Below are 15,862 nucleotides of genomic sequence, written 5' to 3'. Positions count from 1 at the left end.
CATCACCACCAACCTTTGTGTCGTCTGCAAACTTGCCAACCCACCCTTCTACCCCCACATCCAGGTCGTTAATAAAACTCACGAAAAGTAGAGGTCCCAGAACAGATCCTTGTGGGACACCACTTGTCACAATCCTCCAATCTGAATGTACTCTCTCCACCACCACCCTCTGCCTTCTGCAGGCAAGCCAGTTCTGAATCCACCTGGCCAAACTTTCCTGGATCCCATGCCTTCTGACTTTCTAAATAAGCCTACCGTGTGGAACCTTGTCACATGCCTTACTAAAATCCATATAGATCACATCCACTGCACAACCCTCATCTATATGCCTGGTCACCTCCTCAAAGAACTCTATCAGGCTTGTTAGACACCATCTGCCCTTCACAAAGCCATGCTGACTGTCCCTGATCAGACCATGATTCTCTAGATGCCCAGAGATCCTATCTCTAAGGATCTTTTCCAACAGCTTTCCCACCACAGACGTAAGGCTCACTGGTCTATAATTAACCGGACTATCCCGACTACCTTTTTTGAACAAGGGGACAACATTCGCCTCCCTCCAATCCTCTGGTACAATTCCCATGTACAACGAGGACATAAAGATCCTAGCCAGAGGCTCAGCAATCTCTTCCCTCGCCTTGTGGAGCAGCCTGGGGAATATTCTGTCAGGCCTCGGGGGCTTATCCATCCTAATGTATTTTAACAACTCCAACACCTCCTCTCCCTTAATATCAACATGATCCAGAATATCAACCTCACTCATATTGTCCTCACCATCATCAAGTTCCCTCTCACTGGTCAATACCGAAGAGAAGTATTCACTGAGGACCTCGCTCACTTCCACAGCCTCCAGGCACATCGTCCCACCTTTATCTCTAATCGGTCCTACCTTCATTCCTGTCATCCTTTTTTCCTTCACATAATTGAAGAATGCCTTGGGGTTTTCCCTTACCCTACTCGCCAATGCCTTCTCATGCCCCCTTCTTGCTCTTCTCTGCCCCTTCTTAAGCTCCTTTCTTGCTTTCCTATGTTCCTCAATAGACCCATCTGATCCTTGCTTCCTAAACCTCATGTACGCTGCCTTCTTCCACCTGACTAGATTTTCTACCTCACTTGTCACTCATGGTTCCTTCACCCTACCATTCTTTATCTTCCTTACTGGGACAAATTTATCCCTAACATCCTACAAGAGATCTCTAAACATCGACCACATGTCCATAGTACATTTCCCCGCAAAAACATCATCCCAATTCACACCCGCAAGTTCTAGCCTTATAGCCTCATAATTTGCCCTTCCCCAATTAAAAATTTTCCTGTCCTCTCTGATTCTATCCTTTTCCATGATAATGCTAAAGGCCAGGGAGCGGTGGTCACTGTCCCCCAGATGCTCACCCACTGAGAGATCTGTGACCTGACCCAGCTCATTACCTAATACTAGATCTAGTTTGGCATTCCCCTAGTCGGCCTGTCCACATGCTGTGACAGGAATCCGTCCTGGACACACTTAACAAATTCTGCCCCATCTAAACCCTTGGAATTAATCAGGTGCCAATCAATATTAGGGAAGTTAAAGTCACCCATGATAACAACCCTGTTATTTTTGCACCTTTCCAAAATCTGCCTCCCAATCTGCTCCTCTGTATCTCTGCTGCTACCGGGGGCCTATAGAATACCCCCAATAGAGTAACTGCTCCCTTCCTGTTCCTGACTTCCACCCATATTGACTCAAAAGAGGATCCTGCTACATTACCCACCCCTCCTCCCCTTTTTCTGCCCTCTCCATCCCTTTTAAAGCACTGAAATCCAGGAATATTGAGAATCCATTCCTGCCCTGAGCCAGCCAAGTCTCCGTAATGGCCACTACATCATAATTCCATGTATGTATCCAAGCTCTCAGTTCATCACCTTTGCTCCTGAAGCTTCTTGCATTGAGATACAAAAGAGCCAATGGTTCCATGGGGGCAAAATGAGCAATATGGGTCAGGAACCAGTCCCATTTGATGTCTAATTCTCGTGTTAAATATGCTCTATGACAACATTTCAAGTGCATATACCGATGATTTGGGTTTGTCGAAGCACCGGCAGCATTATCCCAAATCGCATCCCAGTCTAAGTCTTGTCCCAATTCAGATATGATCCTATCCCAGGCTTTCATTCCTGATGTGGCATATATTTCTGAGAGTTTCTTGAACTCCTTCCCGGCACCTGTGTAATTTTCTAGAGCTCTAAAAGTACCTAGTTTCTTGAAGCTTTCATAAGCTTTTCTTTTCTTCTTGACTAGATTTTCTACATCCTTTCTACACCATGGTTCTTTTACCGTACCATCCTTTCCCTGCCTCAGTGGAACATACTGTGACGTTCTGGGTGAGAGCATGGTCGACAGCCTGCCCCTGCATTTCTACTGACCAGTACCGTTTATTGTTCTTGTGTTAAAAAGCTTTTGTGGGATTATGGTGGGAAGTTCCAGTGGTTTATTGTGACATTTTACCTTAGGTTATACAATTATTTGCTTGTGTATTTGTGGGTCACCCTAACTATGTGAGACTGGCTGGGTTCACTCTTCGGGTCATGGTGCCTGGTCTGTCTTCTGTCTATCACAATAAAACTGTTGTTGAGTTAAAGAGCTTCCTTGTCTGTCATTATGAACCAAATGCTTGCCACAATACCTATGCAGAACACCTGGCAAATGTTCCCTGAATATTTGCCACATTTCTGCTATGCATTTCCCTGAGAAAATCTGCTCCCAATTTCTTACCACACAGCATCTTATTTGCCCTACCACAATTAAATGTTATCCCAAATTGTCTGCTCCTATCCCTTTCCAGCGCTATGACAAAGGAGATAGAATTGTGATCACTACCTCCAGAATGCTCTCCCACTGAGAGATCTGACATCTGACCAGGTTCATTTCCCAGTACCAGATCAAGTACAGCCTCTCCTCTAGTTGGCTTATCTAGATATTGTGTCAGGAAACCTTCCGGAACACACCTAAAAAACACTACCCCATCTAAACCCCTTGCTCTAAGGAGATGTAATTCAATATTAGGAAAGTCAAAAATCACCCAACACAACAACCCTATTATTATTACACCATTCCAGAATCTGCCTCCTGATCTGCTCCTCGATGTCTCTGTTGTTATTGGGGGGTGGGGTCTATAAAAAGCACACAGTAGAGTGATTTCCCCCTTCCTGTTTCTGACTTCCACCCACAATGTAGTAGGCAGCCATTGGTCCCACATCCCTACCTTTTTTGCCTCCCTCCCTGTCCTTTTTGAAACATCCGAAGTTCAGCACCCTCTGACTAAAGAAATTTCTCTACATCTCTGTTTTATATGGATGCCCCTCTATCCTGAGGCTGTGCCCTCTTGTCCTAGACTCTCCCACCATGGGAAACATCCTTTCCACATCTACTCTGTCTAGGCCTTTCAACATTCGAAAGATTTCAATGAGATCCACCCCCCCCCCCATCTTTCTGAATTCCAGCGAATACAGACCCAGAACCATCTCATGTTCCTCACATGGTAACCCTTTCATTCTTGGAATCATCCTTGTGAATCTCCTCTGGACCCTCTCCAACGCCAGCACATCTTTTCTAAGATGAAGGGCCCAAAATTGTTCACGATGCCCTTATACAGAAAAGAGTATTAAAAAATGATAGATATAGCCAGTCTATCATGAATAAAGGTCTTTCTACCATTTAGTAAATCTACACCAAGTACCAGCACATGAACACAGCATTCATCATTGAGGGCCTCTACCGTCCAGGCCATGCTGTCTTCTCACTGGTGCCATCAGTAAGAAGCTGCTACAGGAGCACCAGGACTCACACCATCAGGTTCATGGACAGTTATTACTCCTCAACCCTCAAACTCAATTTCACGCACCCCACCACTGGACTGTTCCCACAACCTATCAACTATCGCACAAGGCTCTTCATCTCATGTTCTTCATATGTATAGCTCATTTATTATTAATATTTCATTTTTATTCTTCTTTTTACATTTGTACAGTTTGTTCTCTTTTAAACACTGGTTCTTTGCCACCCTGTTAGGTGAGGTCTTCCATTGATTCTATTGTATTTACTGAGTATGCTCGCAAGGAGCAATGGTTCCCTGTTATGACATATATGTACTTCGATAATAAATTTATATTCAAATTTGAACTTTCGAATTCTATCATATTAGCGCGCAGTGGCCACTCCGGTGAATGATATCTGTTATTTGTCAAGTAGGAGGCCGTGCACAATCCAGATTTGATGGAGACAGACGTGAGAGCACGGAAGAACATCTGGTGAAACTTCTGAAATGTCCGCTTCGCTGCCGCTGCTACTGTGTGATCCAGAATCTCCGGAAAAGGCCCCGAGTCCTCGGCTTTGCTTGTTGCTCAGCGGTCAGGGTGGGGTTGAAGCGCTCGGCAGAGAATGATGCTCAGGAGGCTGTATCAGAGGGGCTGGTCAGAGGCTCAAAGTTTTCGGACAGACTCAGAGTCGGCTGTGGTCGGGTGCTTCCAATGCACCGGCAGTTGTCGGCACCTGGAGGTTTATGGCAGGGAGAGTTTCTCCCTTTTGCTGCCTGCTATCGGGACTATCGGGAGTCAATCGGAACTGTGAGACTTTTTTTTACCGTGCCCATGGTCTGCTCTTTATCAAATTATGGTATTGTTTTGCACTGCTGTAACTATATGTTATAATTATGTGGTCTTGTCGGTGTTAGTCTTTGGTTTGTCCTGTTTTTTTTGTGATATCACTCTGGAAGAACATTGTATCATTTCTTAATGCATGCATTTTTAAATGACAATAAATGAGGACTGAGTGGCCTCATAGTCTAATCTAATCTAATATTATCACCATTGACTCCCAAGGGCTCCTTTACCTTTGGCTTCCGAATCAAATCTGGGTCATTACACAGAGTTACAGAAAAGTACAGCACGGAAACAGGCCTTTTGGCCCATCCCCTCCATTCCATAAAACCAGAAAAACATAAGATACAGGAACAGAATTTGGTTGATCGAGTCTGCTCCATCATTTCATCATGGCTGATCCATTTCCCTCTCAGCCTCAATCTCTTGCCTTCATGCCCTGACTAATCAAGAATCTACCAAACCCTTCCTTAAAAATACCCAGTGACTTGGCTTCCACTGCTGCCAGAGGCAACAAATTACACAGATTCACCACTCTCTGGTGAAAGAAATTCCACTTCATGTCCTTTCATAAAAGGATACCCCTTAATTCTGAGGCTGTATCCTCTGATCTTAGACTTGACCACCACAGGAAACATCTTCTCCACATCCACTCTATCTAGACATTTCAACATTTGATATGTTTCATTGAGATCACCTCTCATTCTTCTGAATTCTAGTGAGTAGAGGCTCAGAGTCATCAAACACTCCTCACATGACATGCAATTCAAGCCTGGAATCATTTTCATGAACCTCCTTTGAATCCTCTCCAATGTCAGCACATTCTTTCTTAGAAAAAGGGCCCAAAACACCTCACAATACTCCAACTGAGGCCACACCAGTGCTTTCAAGATTACATCCTTGCTCTTATATTCTAGTCCTCTTAACATGAATGCTAACGTCCCATTTGCCTTCCTCACTGCAGATTCAAAATGCAAACTAACTCTAGGGAATACGAGGACTCTCAAAACCATTTTCACACAAGACAAAGGAACAGAAGTAGGCCATTCGACCCATCAAGTCTGCTCCGCCACTCCACCATGAGCTATACTATTCTCCCGTCTAGTTCCAATTTCCGGCTTTTTCCCCATATCCCTTGATACCCTGACTAATTAGATATCTGTCAATCTCCTCCTTAAACACCCTCAATGATCGGGCCTCCACAGCTGTATGTGGCAATGAATTCCATAGATCCATGACCCTCTGGCTAAAAAAATTTCTCCTCATCTCTGTTTTAAATGAGTACCCTCTAATTCTAAGACTGTGGCCTCTTGTCCTGGACTCACCCACCAAGGGAAACAGCCTTTCCACATCTACTCTGTCCAACCCTTTCAACATTCGAAATGTTTCTCTGAGATCCCCTCTCATTCTTCTATACTCTAATGAATACAGTCCAAGAGCCGACAAACGCTCCTCATATGTTAGCCCCTGCATTCCAGGAATCATCCTCGTAAATCCTCTCTGAACTCTCTCCAACATCAGAACATCCCTTCTAAGATAGGGGGCCCAAAACTGCACACGGTATTCCAAATGAGGTCTCACCAGTGCCCCATAGAGCCTCATCAACACCTCCTTACTTTTATACACTATTCCTCTTGAATTGAATGCCAACATAGCATTCGCTTTCCTTACTGCCGATCCAACCTGGTGGTTAACCTTTAGGGTATCCTGCACGAGGACCCCCAAGTCCCTTTGCACTTCCGATTTTTGAATTTTCTCCCCATCTAACTAATAATCTGCCCTATTATTTCTTCTTCCAAAATGTACAACCATACATTTCTCAACATTGTATCTCATCTGCTATTTCTTTGCCCACTCTACTAAACTGACCAAGTCTCTCTGCAACCTTTCCATTTCTTCAACACTTCCTGCTCCTCCACCTATCTTGGCGTCATCCGCAAACTTAGCCACAAAACCATTTAATCCATAATCTAGATCATCAATATACATTGTAAAAAGAAACGGCCCCAACACTAACCCCTGCAGAACACCACTAGTAACCAGCAACCAATCAAAATAGGATCCCTTTATTCCCACCCTTTGCTTTCTGCCTATCAGCCAATGCTCCACCCATTCCAATACCTTTCCTGTAATTACATGGGCTCTCATCTTATTAAGCAGCCTCTTATGTGGCACCTTAAAATACAAATACACAACATCCACAGCCTCTCCCTTGTCAATCCTATTTGAGATTACCTCAAAAAATTCCAATAGGTTGGTGAAGCAGGATCTTCCCTTCATGAAACCATTTTCATAACCTCATCCTAGAGGATCGACTCCAATAACTTTCCAACTACCGATGTCAGACTAATAGGTCTGTAACTTTCTTTTTGCTGCCTCCCTCCTTTCTTAAACAGCGGAACTACATTTGCGACTTTCCAGTCCTCCAGAACCATGCCAGAGTCTATTGATTCCTGGAAGATCATTTCCAATGCCTCCACAATCTGCAAAGCCACCTCCTCAGAACCCGTGGGTGCACCTCATCTGGTCCAGGAGACTTATCTATTCTTAGTCCTTTTAGCTTCCCAAGCACTTTCTCTCTAGTAATCTTGACTGTACCTAATTCTATTCCCTAAGACCTCTGGCTATCAGGTATGTTGCTAATAGAAACATAGAAAATAGGTGCAGGAGTAGGCCATTCGGCCCTTTGAGCCTGCACCGCCATTCAGTATGATCATGGCTGATCATCCAACTCAGAACCCTGTACCAGCCTTCCCTCCATACCCCCTGATCCCCGTAGCCACAAGGGCCATATCTAACTCCCTCTTAAATATAGCCAATGAACTGGCCTCAACTGTTGCCTGTGGCAGAGAATTGCACAGATCCACCACTCTCTGTGTGAAGAAGTTTTTCCTAATCTCGGTCCTAAAAGGCTTCCCCTTTATCCTCAAACTGTGACCCCTCGTTCTGGACTTCCCCAACATCGGGAACAATCTTCCTGCATCTAGCCTGTCCAATCCCTTTAGGATTTTATACATTTCAATCAGATCCCCCCTCAATCTTCTAAATTCCAACGAGTATAAGCCTAGTTCATCCAGTCTTTCATCATATGAAAGTCCTGCCATCCCAGGAATCAATCTGGTGAACCTTCTTTGTACTCCCTCTATGGCAAGGATGTCTTTCCTCAGATTAGGGGACCAAATCTGCACACAATACTCCAGGTGTGGTCTCACCAAGGCCTTGTACAACTGCAGTAGTACCTCCCTGCTCCTGTACTCGAATCCTCTTGCTATAAATGCCAGCATACCATTCGCCTTTTTCACTGCCTGCTGTACCTGCATGCCCACTTTCAATGACTGGTGTATAATGACACCCAGGTCTCGTTGCATCTTCCCTTTTCCTAATCGGCCACCATTCAGATAATAATCTGTTTTCCTGTTTTTGCCACCAAAGTGGATAACTTTACATTTATCCACATTAAATTGCATCTGCCATGAATTTGCCCACTCACCTAACCTATCCAAGTCACCCTGCATCCTCTTAGCATCCTCCTCACAGCCAACACTGCCACCCAGCTTCGTGTCATCCGCAAACTTGGAGATGCTGCATTTAATTCCCTCATCCAAGTCATTAATATATATTGTAAACAACTGGGGTCCCAGCACTGAGCCTTGCGGTACCCCACTAGTCACTGCCTGCCATTCTGAAAAGGTCCCGTTTATTCCCACTCTTTGCTTCCTGTCTGCCAACCAACTCTCTGTCCACACCAATACCTTACCCCCAACACCGTGTGCTTTAAGTTTGCACACTAATCTCCTGTGTGGGACCTTGTCAAAAGCCTTTTGAAAATCCAAATATACCACATCCACTGGTTCTCCCCTATCCACTCTACTAGTTACATCCTCAAAAAATTCTATGAGATTCGTCAGACATGATTTTCCTTTCACAAATCCATGCTGACTTTGTCCGATGATATCACCGCTTTCCAAATGTGCTGTTATCACATCTTTGATAACTGACTCCAGCAGCTTCCCCACCACCGATGTTAGGCTAACCGGTCTATAATTCCCTGGTTTCTCTCTCCCTCCTTTTTTAAAAAGTGGAGTTACATTAGCCACCCTCCAATCCTCAGGAACTAGTCCAGAATCTAAAGAGTTTTGAAAAATTATCACTAATGCATCCACTATTTCTTGGGCTACTTCCTTAAGCACTCTGGGATGCAGACCATCTGGCCTTGGGGATTTATCTGCCTTTAATCCCTTCAATTTACCCAACACCACTTCCCTACTAACATGTATTTCCCCCAGTTCCTCCATCTCACTGGACCCTCTGTCCCCTAGTATTTCCGGAAGATTATTTATGTCCTCCTTAGTGAAGACAGAACCAAAGTAATTATTCAATTGCTCTGCCATGTCCTTGCTCCCCATAATCAATTCACCTGTTTCTGTCTGTAGGGGACCGACATTTGTCTTAACCAATCTTTTTCTTTTTCCAATGTCTTCCACTATGAAGTCTGATGCAAAATACTCATTTGGTTCCTCTGCCATCTCTTTGTTACCCATTATAATTTCTCCAGCATCATTTTCAATCAGTCCTATATCTACTCGTGTCACTCTTTTACTTTTCATATAACTCTTAGTATCCTTTTTTATGTTAATTGCCAACTTCCTTTCATAATTCATCTTTTCTTTCCTAATAACTTTCTTAGTTTCCTTCTGTAAGTTTTTAAAAGTCGTCCAGTCCTCAGTTTTCACACTAATTTTTGCTTCCTTGTACGCCATCTCTTTTGTTTTTATTTTTGCCTTAACCTCTCTCATTAGCCACATTTGTGCCATTTTTCCATTCATGATTTTCTTTTTTCTTGGAATATATTTTTCCTTATTTCTTGTAGGAATTTCATCCAATTCTGCTCTACCGTCCCTCCATCTAGCTTACTTTTCCAATCGACTTGGGCCAGTTCCTCTCTCATACCACTCTAATTTTCTTTGTTCCACTGAAATATCGATACACCTGATACCAGCTTCTCCTTTTCAAATTTGAAACTGAACTCAATCATATTATGATCACTAATTCCAAGGGGTTCCTTTACCTCCAGCTCCCTAATTGCCTCAGGTTCATTACACAGCACCCAATGCAAAACAGCCGGTCCCCTGGTGGGCTTCTGGACAAGTTGCTCCAAAAAGCCATCCTGTAGGCATTCTACAAACTGCCTCTCCTGAGATCCATTACCTTCCCTACTTTCCCAATCCACTTTCACATTAAAATCCCCCATAATTATCTTGACATTTTCCTTCTGACATGTTTTTTCTATTTCCAGCTGTAACTTGTAGTCCACATCCCAGCTGGTTTGGAGGCCTGTATGTAACTGCTATTAGTGTCTTTTTACCCTTGCCATTTCTTAACTTGACCCATAAGGATTCTACCTCTTCTGATCCTATGTCCTTTCTTTCTAGTGATTTATCATTAGAGTTATCATTAATGTTGCAGCTATATAGGACCCTGGTCAGACTCCACTTGGAATACTGTGCTCAGTTCTGGTCGCCTCACTATAGGAAGGACGTGGACACCATAGGAAGGGTGCGGAGGAAACTTACAAGTATGTTGCCTGGATTGGGGAACATGCCTTATGAGAATAGGCTGAGTGAACTCGGCCTTTTTTCCTTGGAGCGATGGAGGATGAGGTGACCTGACAGAGGTGTACAAGATCATCATTGATTGTGTGGATAGTCAAAGGCTTTTTCCCAGGGCTGAAATGGCTAACACGAGAGGGCAGAGTTTTAAGGTGCTTGGAAGTCGGTACAGAGGAGATACCAGGGGTAAGGTTCTTACGCAGAGAGTGGTGAGTGTATGGAATAGGCTGCCGGTGACGCTGGTGGAGGCGGATACGATAGGGTCTTTTAAGAGACTCCTGGATAGGTACATGGAGTTCAGAAAAATAGAGGGCTGTGGGTAACCCTAGGTATTTTCTAAGGTAAGGACGTGTTCGGCACAGTTTTGTGGGCTGAACAGCCTGTATTGTGCTGTAGGTGTTCTATGTTTCTATATACACATAGATATAGGAGCAGAATTAGGTCATTCATCCCATTGAGTCTGCTCTCCCTTTCCCTCATGACTGATCACAGAAATCCCACTCAACCCCATACACTTGCCTTCTTGACATATCCTTTGATGCCCTGGCCAATCAGGAAACGATCAACTTGTGCCTTAATCATACGCACGGATGAGCCCTTCGCTGCAGTCTGTGGCCCAGATTCCCTCTTACCTCTGCTCTTCATCCAGGTCATTTATAAAAATCACGAAGAGTAGGGGTCCCAGAACAGATCCCTGAGGCACGTCACTGGTCACCGACCTCCATACAGAATATCACCCATCTCAAACCACTCTTCGCCTTCCATGAGCAAGCCACTTCTAGATCCACAAAGTAATGCCCCCTTGGATCCCATGCTTCCTTACTTTCTCAATAAGCCTTGCATGGGGGTACCTTATCAAATGCCTTGCTGAAATCCATAAACACTACATCTACGGCTCTACCTTCATCAATGTGCTTAGTCATATCCTCAAAAAATTCAATCAGGCTCGTAAGGCATGACCTGCCTTTGACAAAGCCATGCTGACTATTCCTAATCATATTATGCCTCTCCAAACGTTCATAATCCTGCCTCTCAGGATCTTCTCTATCAACTTATCAACCACTGAAGTAAGACTCACTGGTCTATAATTTCCTGGGCTATCTCTACTTCCCTTCTTGAATAATGGAAAAACGTCCGCAACCCTCCAATGCTCCAGAACCTCTCCCATCCCCATTGATGATGCAAAGATCATCGCCATAGGCTCAGCAATCTCCTCCCTTGCCTCCCACAGTAGCCTGGGGTACATCTCGTCCGGTCCCGGTGACTTACCCAACTTGATGCTTTCCGAAAGCTCCAGCACATCCTCTTTCTTAATATCTACATGCTCAAGCTTTCCAGTCCGCTGTAAGTCATCCTTACATATACTTGCAGTTATCAAATTTCATAACATATGCTGGTGATATTAAACCCGATTCGGATCTCAGTAATCTGTTTAAATCTTTTCCACATTATACGCAAGATAAATATTTAGTTCTTTAGGTACTGGAAAAAAACTGTGGCCCTTTCTCCAAATGAAGACTTATCAAATCTCTTTTAGTATTTAAACCTTTTATAATAAAGACCAAAATACAATTTTCACTACAATTGCTTCCTGTTCCTCTATATTATTTTCTGCGTCTGTGCTAATTTTTATATCCTTGCCTGAGAGTATAAGGAACCAAGACACACAAGAGTGAGAGTTGGAGTGAAAGTATGGGCATTAGACATAATGAATGAGAGAGGTTTCAACAAAAGGTACTGAGAAAGTGAAGTAAAATGAATAAGGCATGAGAGAAGGTGAGAATGACCGGAGGAAAGAGCAAGCAAAATTTAAGGGTAGCACAATGGCAGAGCTGGAGGAGATGCTAAATTTCTCTTTACATACTGTGCGACTCTTTCGACATTCTTGTTGAGCATCCTCAATTTTTTTTTGTTTTCAACATCTGTCTTATGCTTCTTTATATCTTTTTAGTATGTGTACATGTGTACTAGCGGAAGAATGTGCAAGTTTTTTTTTGCAAGTGTTAAGTATGGGCGAATCAGGGAAACCAACTCAGAAGAACAAGAAAGTCAGATGTTAGTAAGGTAGATCCCAATAAATTATTGTAACTCTTGATTTAATACAACTTAGCAAAGTAAGAGTTCATACCTTCAACATTGAGGAATACAGAGTAAATGAACATCTTGTCCGGTGTAGCGGTGTAATATCGTTCCACACTGAGTTGATAAATACCACTGTCAGTAATCTCCAAGTTTCGCAGCTCCAAGCTAGCATTGATGGCATAGTATGTACAACGATGTTGATAATATGGAGATAAAGTTGGAGAATCAACACCAACAGAATGAAATAACATTAGTGACTTTTGTAAACGGTCAATGTATGACCAATGGATTATTTGGTCATTTTTAACTTCTTTGATATTTCCAGTTAATAAAATGGAGTCAGAAACAGTTGCAAAAATGTATTTTTTTGGTTTTGGAATTTCTGCCATATTTTGCGCAAAAGCTGTAAGACAGAAATTGATTGAGTTTAGTAAATTAATTAAAAATGTCATTACCCAAAGTTTTCAAAACAATTGATTATCAATAACATCAGGAAATAGTTCTGGCTGCTTTAATCTAAACGCATGTGTGATTTATTTTAGGAAGCTAAGTACCAACACAAGTCACAGGTAGACAGGATCAAAAAGAGAGTTTTTGGCAAATTGACCTTCATAAATCAGAGTATTGAGTACAGGAGTTGGAGTTGCAAACACGAGGAAATCTGCAGATGCTGGAAATTCAAGCAACACACACAAAATGCTGGTGAACGCAGCCGTCCAGGCAGCATCTATAGGAAGAGGTACAGTTGACGTTTTGGGTTGAGACCCTTCATCAGGACCAACTGAAAGAAGAGATAGTAAGAAATTTGGAAGTGGGAGGGGGAGGGGGAGATCCGAAATGATAGGAGAAGACAGGAGGGGGAGGGATGGAGATAAGAGCTGGAAAGTTTATTGGCAAAAGGGATATGAGGCTGGAGAAGGGAGAGGATCATGGGACGGGAGGCCTAGGGAGAAAGAAAGGTGGGGGGGGGGAGCCCAGAGGATGGGCAAGGAGTTATAGTGAGAGGGACAGAGGGAGAGAAAAGAGAGAAAGAAAAGGGAGAGAAAATAAATAAATCGATAGATAGGGATGGGATACGAAGGGGAGGTAGGGCATTAACGGATTCCTCCAATTCCTCCATCAATGCCGCATCTGCTCTCAGGATCAGGCTTTTCATTCCAGGACAAAGGAGATGTCCTCCTTTTCTAAAGAAAGTGGCTTCCCTTCCTCCACCATCAACTCTGCTCTCAAACGCATCTCTCCCATTTCACACACATCTGCTCTCACCCCATCCTCCCGCCACCCCGCTAGGAATAGGGATCCCCTGGTCCTCACCTACCACCCCACCAGCCTCCTGATCCAACATATTATTCTCCGTAACTTCCACCACCTCCAATGAGATCCCACCACTAAGCACATTTTTCCTTCCCCCCCTCTGCTTTCCGCAGGGATCGCTCCCTACGCGACTCCCTTGTCCATTCGTCCCCCCCATCCCTCCCCACTGATCTCCCTCCTGGCACTTATCCTTGTAAGTGGAACAAGTGCTACACATGCCCTTACACTTCCTCCCTCACCACCATTCAGGGTCCTAGACAGTCCTTCCAGGTGAGGTGACACTTCACCTGTGAGTCGGCTGGGGTGATATACTGCGTCCAGTCCTCCCGATGTGGCCTTCTATATGTTGGCAAGACCCGACGCAGACTGGGAGATCGTTTTGCTGAACACCTACGCTCTGTCCGCCAGAGAAAGCAGGATCTCTCAGTGGCCACATATTTTAATTCCACATTCCATTCCCTTTCTGACATGTCTATCCACGGCCTCCTCTACTGTAAAGATGAAGCCACACTCAGGTTGGAGGAATGACACCTTATATTCCGTCTGGGTAGCCTCCAACCTGATGGCATGAACATTGACTTCTGTAAATTCCATTAATGCCCCACCTCCCCTTCGTACCCCACCCCTATTTATTTATTATTTTTTTCTTTTCCCTTTCTTCTCTCTCTTTTCTCTCCCTCTGTCCCTCTCACTATAACTCCTTGCCCATCCTCTGGGCTTTTTCCCCCCTCCCCCTTTCTTTCTCCCTTGGCCTCCTGTCCCATGATCCTCCCCCTTCTCCAGCCTCGTATCCCTTTTGCCAAACAACTTTCCAGCTGTTAGTTCCATTGCTCCCCCTCCTGTCTTCTCCTATCATTTCAGATCTCCCCCCCGACTTTCAAATCTCTTACTATCTCTTCTTTCAGTTAGTCCTGACAAAGGGTCTCAGCCCAAAACGTCGACTGTACCTCTTCCTATAGATGCTACCTGGCCTGCTACATTTACCAGCATTTTGTGTGTGTTACAGGAGTTGAAGTAGTATACTATAAGACCATAAGACATAGGAGGAGAATTAGGCCATTTGGCCCATCGAGTCTGCTCCGTCATTCAATCATGGCCAATCCTTTATTTTTCTCCTCCTCAACCACATTTCTTGGCCTTCTCCCCGTAACCTTTGTTGCCATGTCCAATCAAGAACCTATCAATTTCTGCCTTAATATGCACCCACAACCTGGCCTCCACAGCTGCATGTGGCAACAAATTCCACAAATTCACCAGCCTCTGGCTAAAGGAATTTCTCCACATCTCTGTTTGGAAAGGGCCCCTCTCTATCCTGAGGCTGTGTCCTCTTGTCCTGGAATTTCCCACCATGGGAAACATCCTTTCCACATCCACTCTGTCCAGTCCTTTCAACATCTGAAAGGTTACAAAGAGATCCCCCTCATCCTTCTAACTTACAGTGAGTACAGACCCAGAGCCATCAAATGTTCCCAGTATGGTAACCCTTTCATTCCTGGAATCATCCTTGTTTGGAATCATCTGGCCAAGACTTGAACACAGCTTGTGCACTCTATGAATCCTTGCATGGATATATTCAAGCTATGCGGTCTACTTTTGCAGACATTGAACAAAAAGCCAAGGATCTGACTGTGTGAAGATTATCAACAACAAACTCGAAGAAAACACAAGCAAAATCATACATATGATGATTTCAGTGGTTCCAGCACTCTTGATCCACTTGTTGAATCTCAAATACCTTCTCAGAAGTTTAAAAGCCAAACATTTCTTGCCATTATTGACAGCTTGCTTTCTGCTCTGTCAAAAAGGCAGAAAAGCTTATCTAAAGGTAAATGGTGTTCTTGGATTCCTTCATCAGTTACAGTCGTTTACACCTGAAGAGATCGTAAAGAGGTCATCAAATCTTATTAAATCATATCCAGAAGATCTGGAAGAAAGTCTTAATGAAGGATTTGTACAGTTTCTGAACTGTTGAAAACTGATCTTGCTTCTTATTTTGGTGCCAAACAAGACCTTGTAGAGTTAGACTTGTACCATTTGATAACTAACAATTCTTTGGAGTCATGTTTTCCAAATGTAGAAAATGCCTTGTACATCTATTTGTCACTCACGGTTACTAACTGCAGTGGAGAACGCTCATTTTCAAAACTGAAAAGGATTAAAAATGAAGCAACACACATCAAAGTTGCTGGTGAACGCAGCAGGCCAGGCAGCATCTCTAG

The 15,862-nt window shown here is 43.8% G+C and overlaps 1 protein-coding gene across 5 annotated transcripts in view; it reads right to left on the bottom strand.

Moving 5' to 3' along the window:
- The window catches only part of LOC134346070 (hepatic and glial cell adhesion molecule-like), a 91,303-nt gene that overhangs the window by 74,637 nt on the left and 804 nt on the right, over positions 1-15,862 (bottom strand). For all 5 annotated transcript variants that reach the window (XM_063047367.1, XM_063047371.1, XM_063047370.1 and 2 more), the window contains exon 2: positions 12,376-12,732. In XM_063047367.1, coding sequence (XP_062903437.1) covers positions 12,376-12,732 — 357 coding nt within the window. The remainder of the gene's footprint in view (positions 1-12,375; positions 12,733-15,862) is intronic.

This window comes from Mobula hypostoma, chromosome 5 (assembly GCF_963921235.1).
Source record: "Mobula hypostoma chromosome 5, sMobHyp1.1, whole genome shotgun sequence".
NCBI classification, from domain to species: Eukaryota; Metazoa; Chordata; class Chondrichthyes; order Myliobatiformes; family Myliobatidae; genus Mobula; species Mobula hypostoma.
This window is presented reverse-complemented; position numbering and strand designations above follow the sequence as displayed.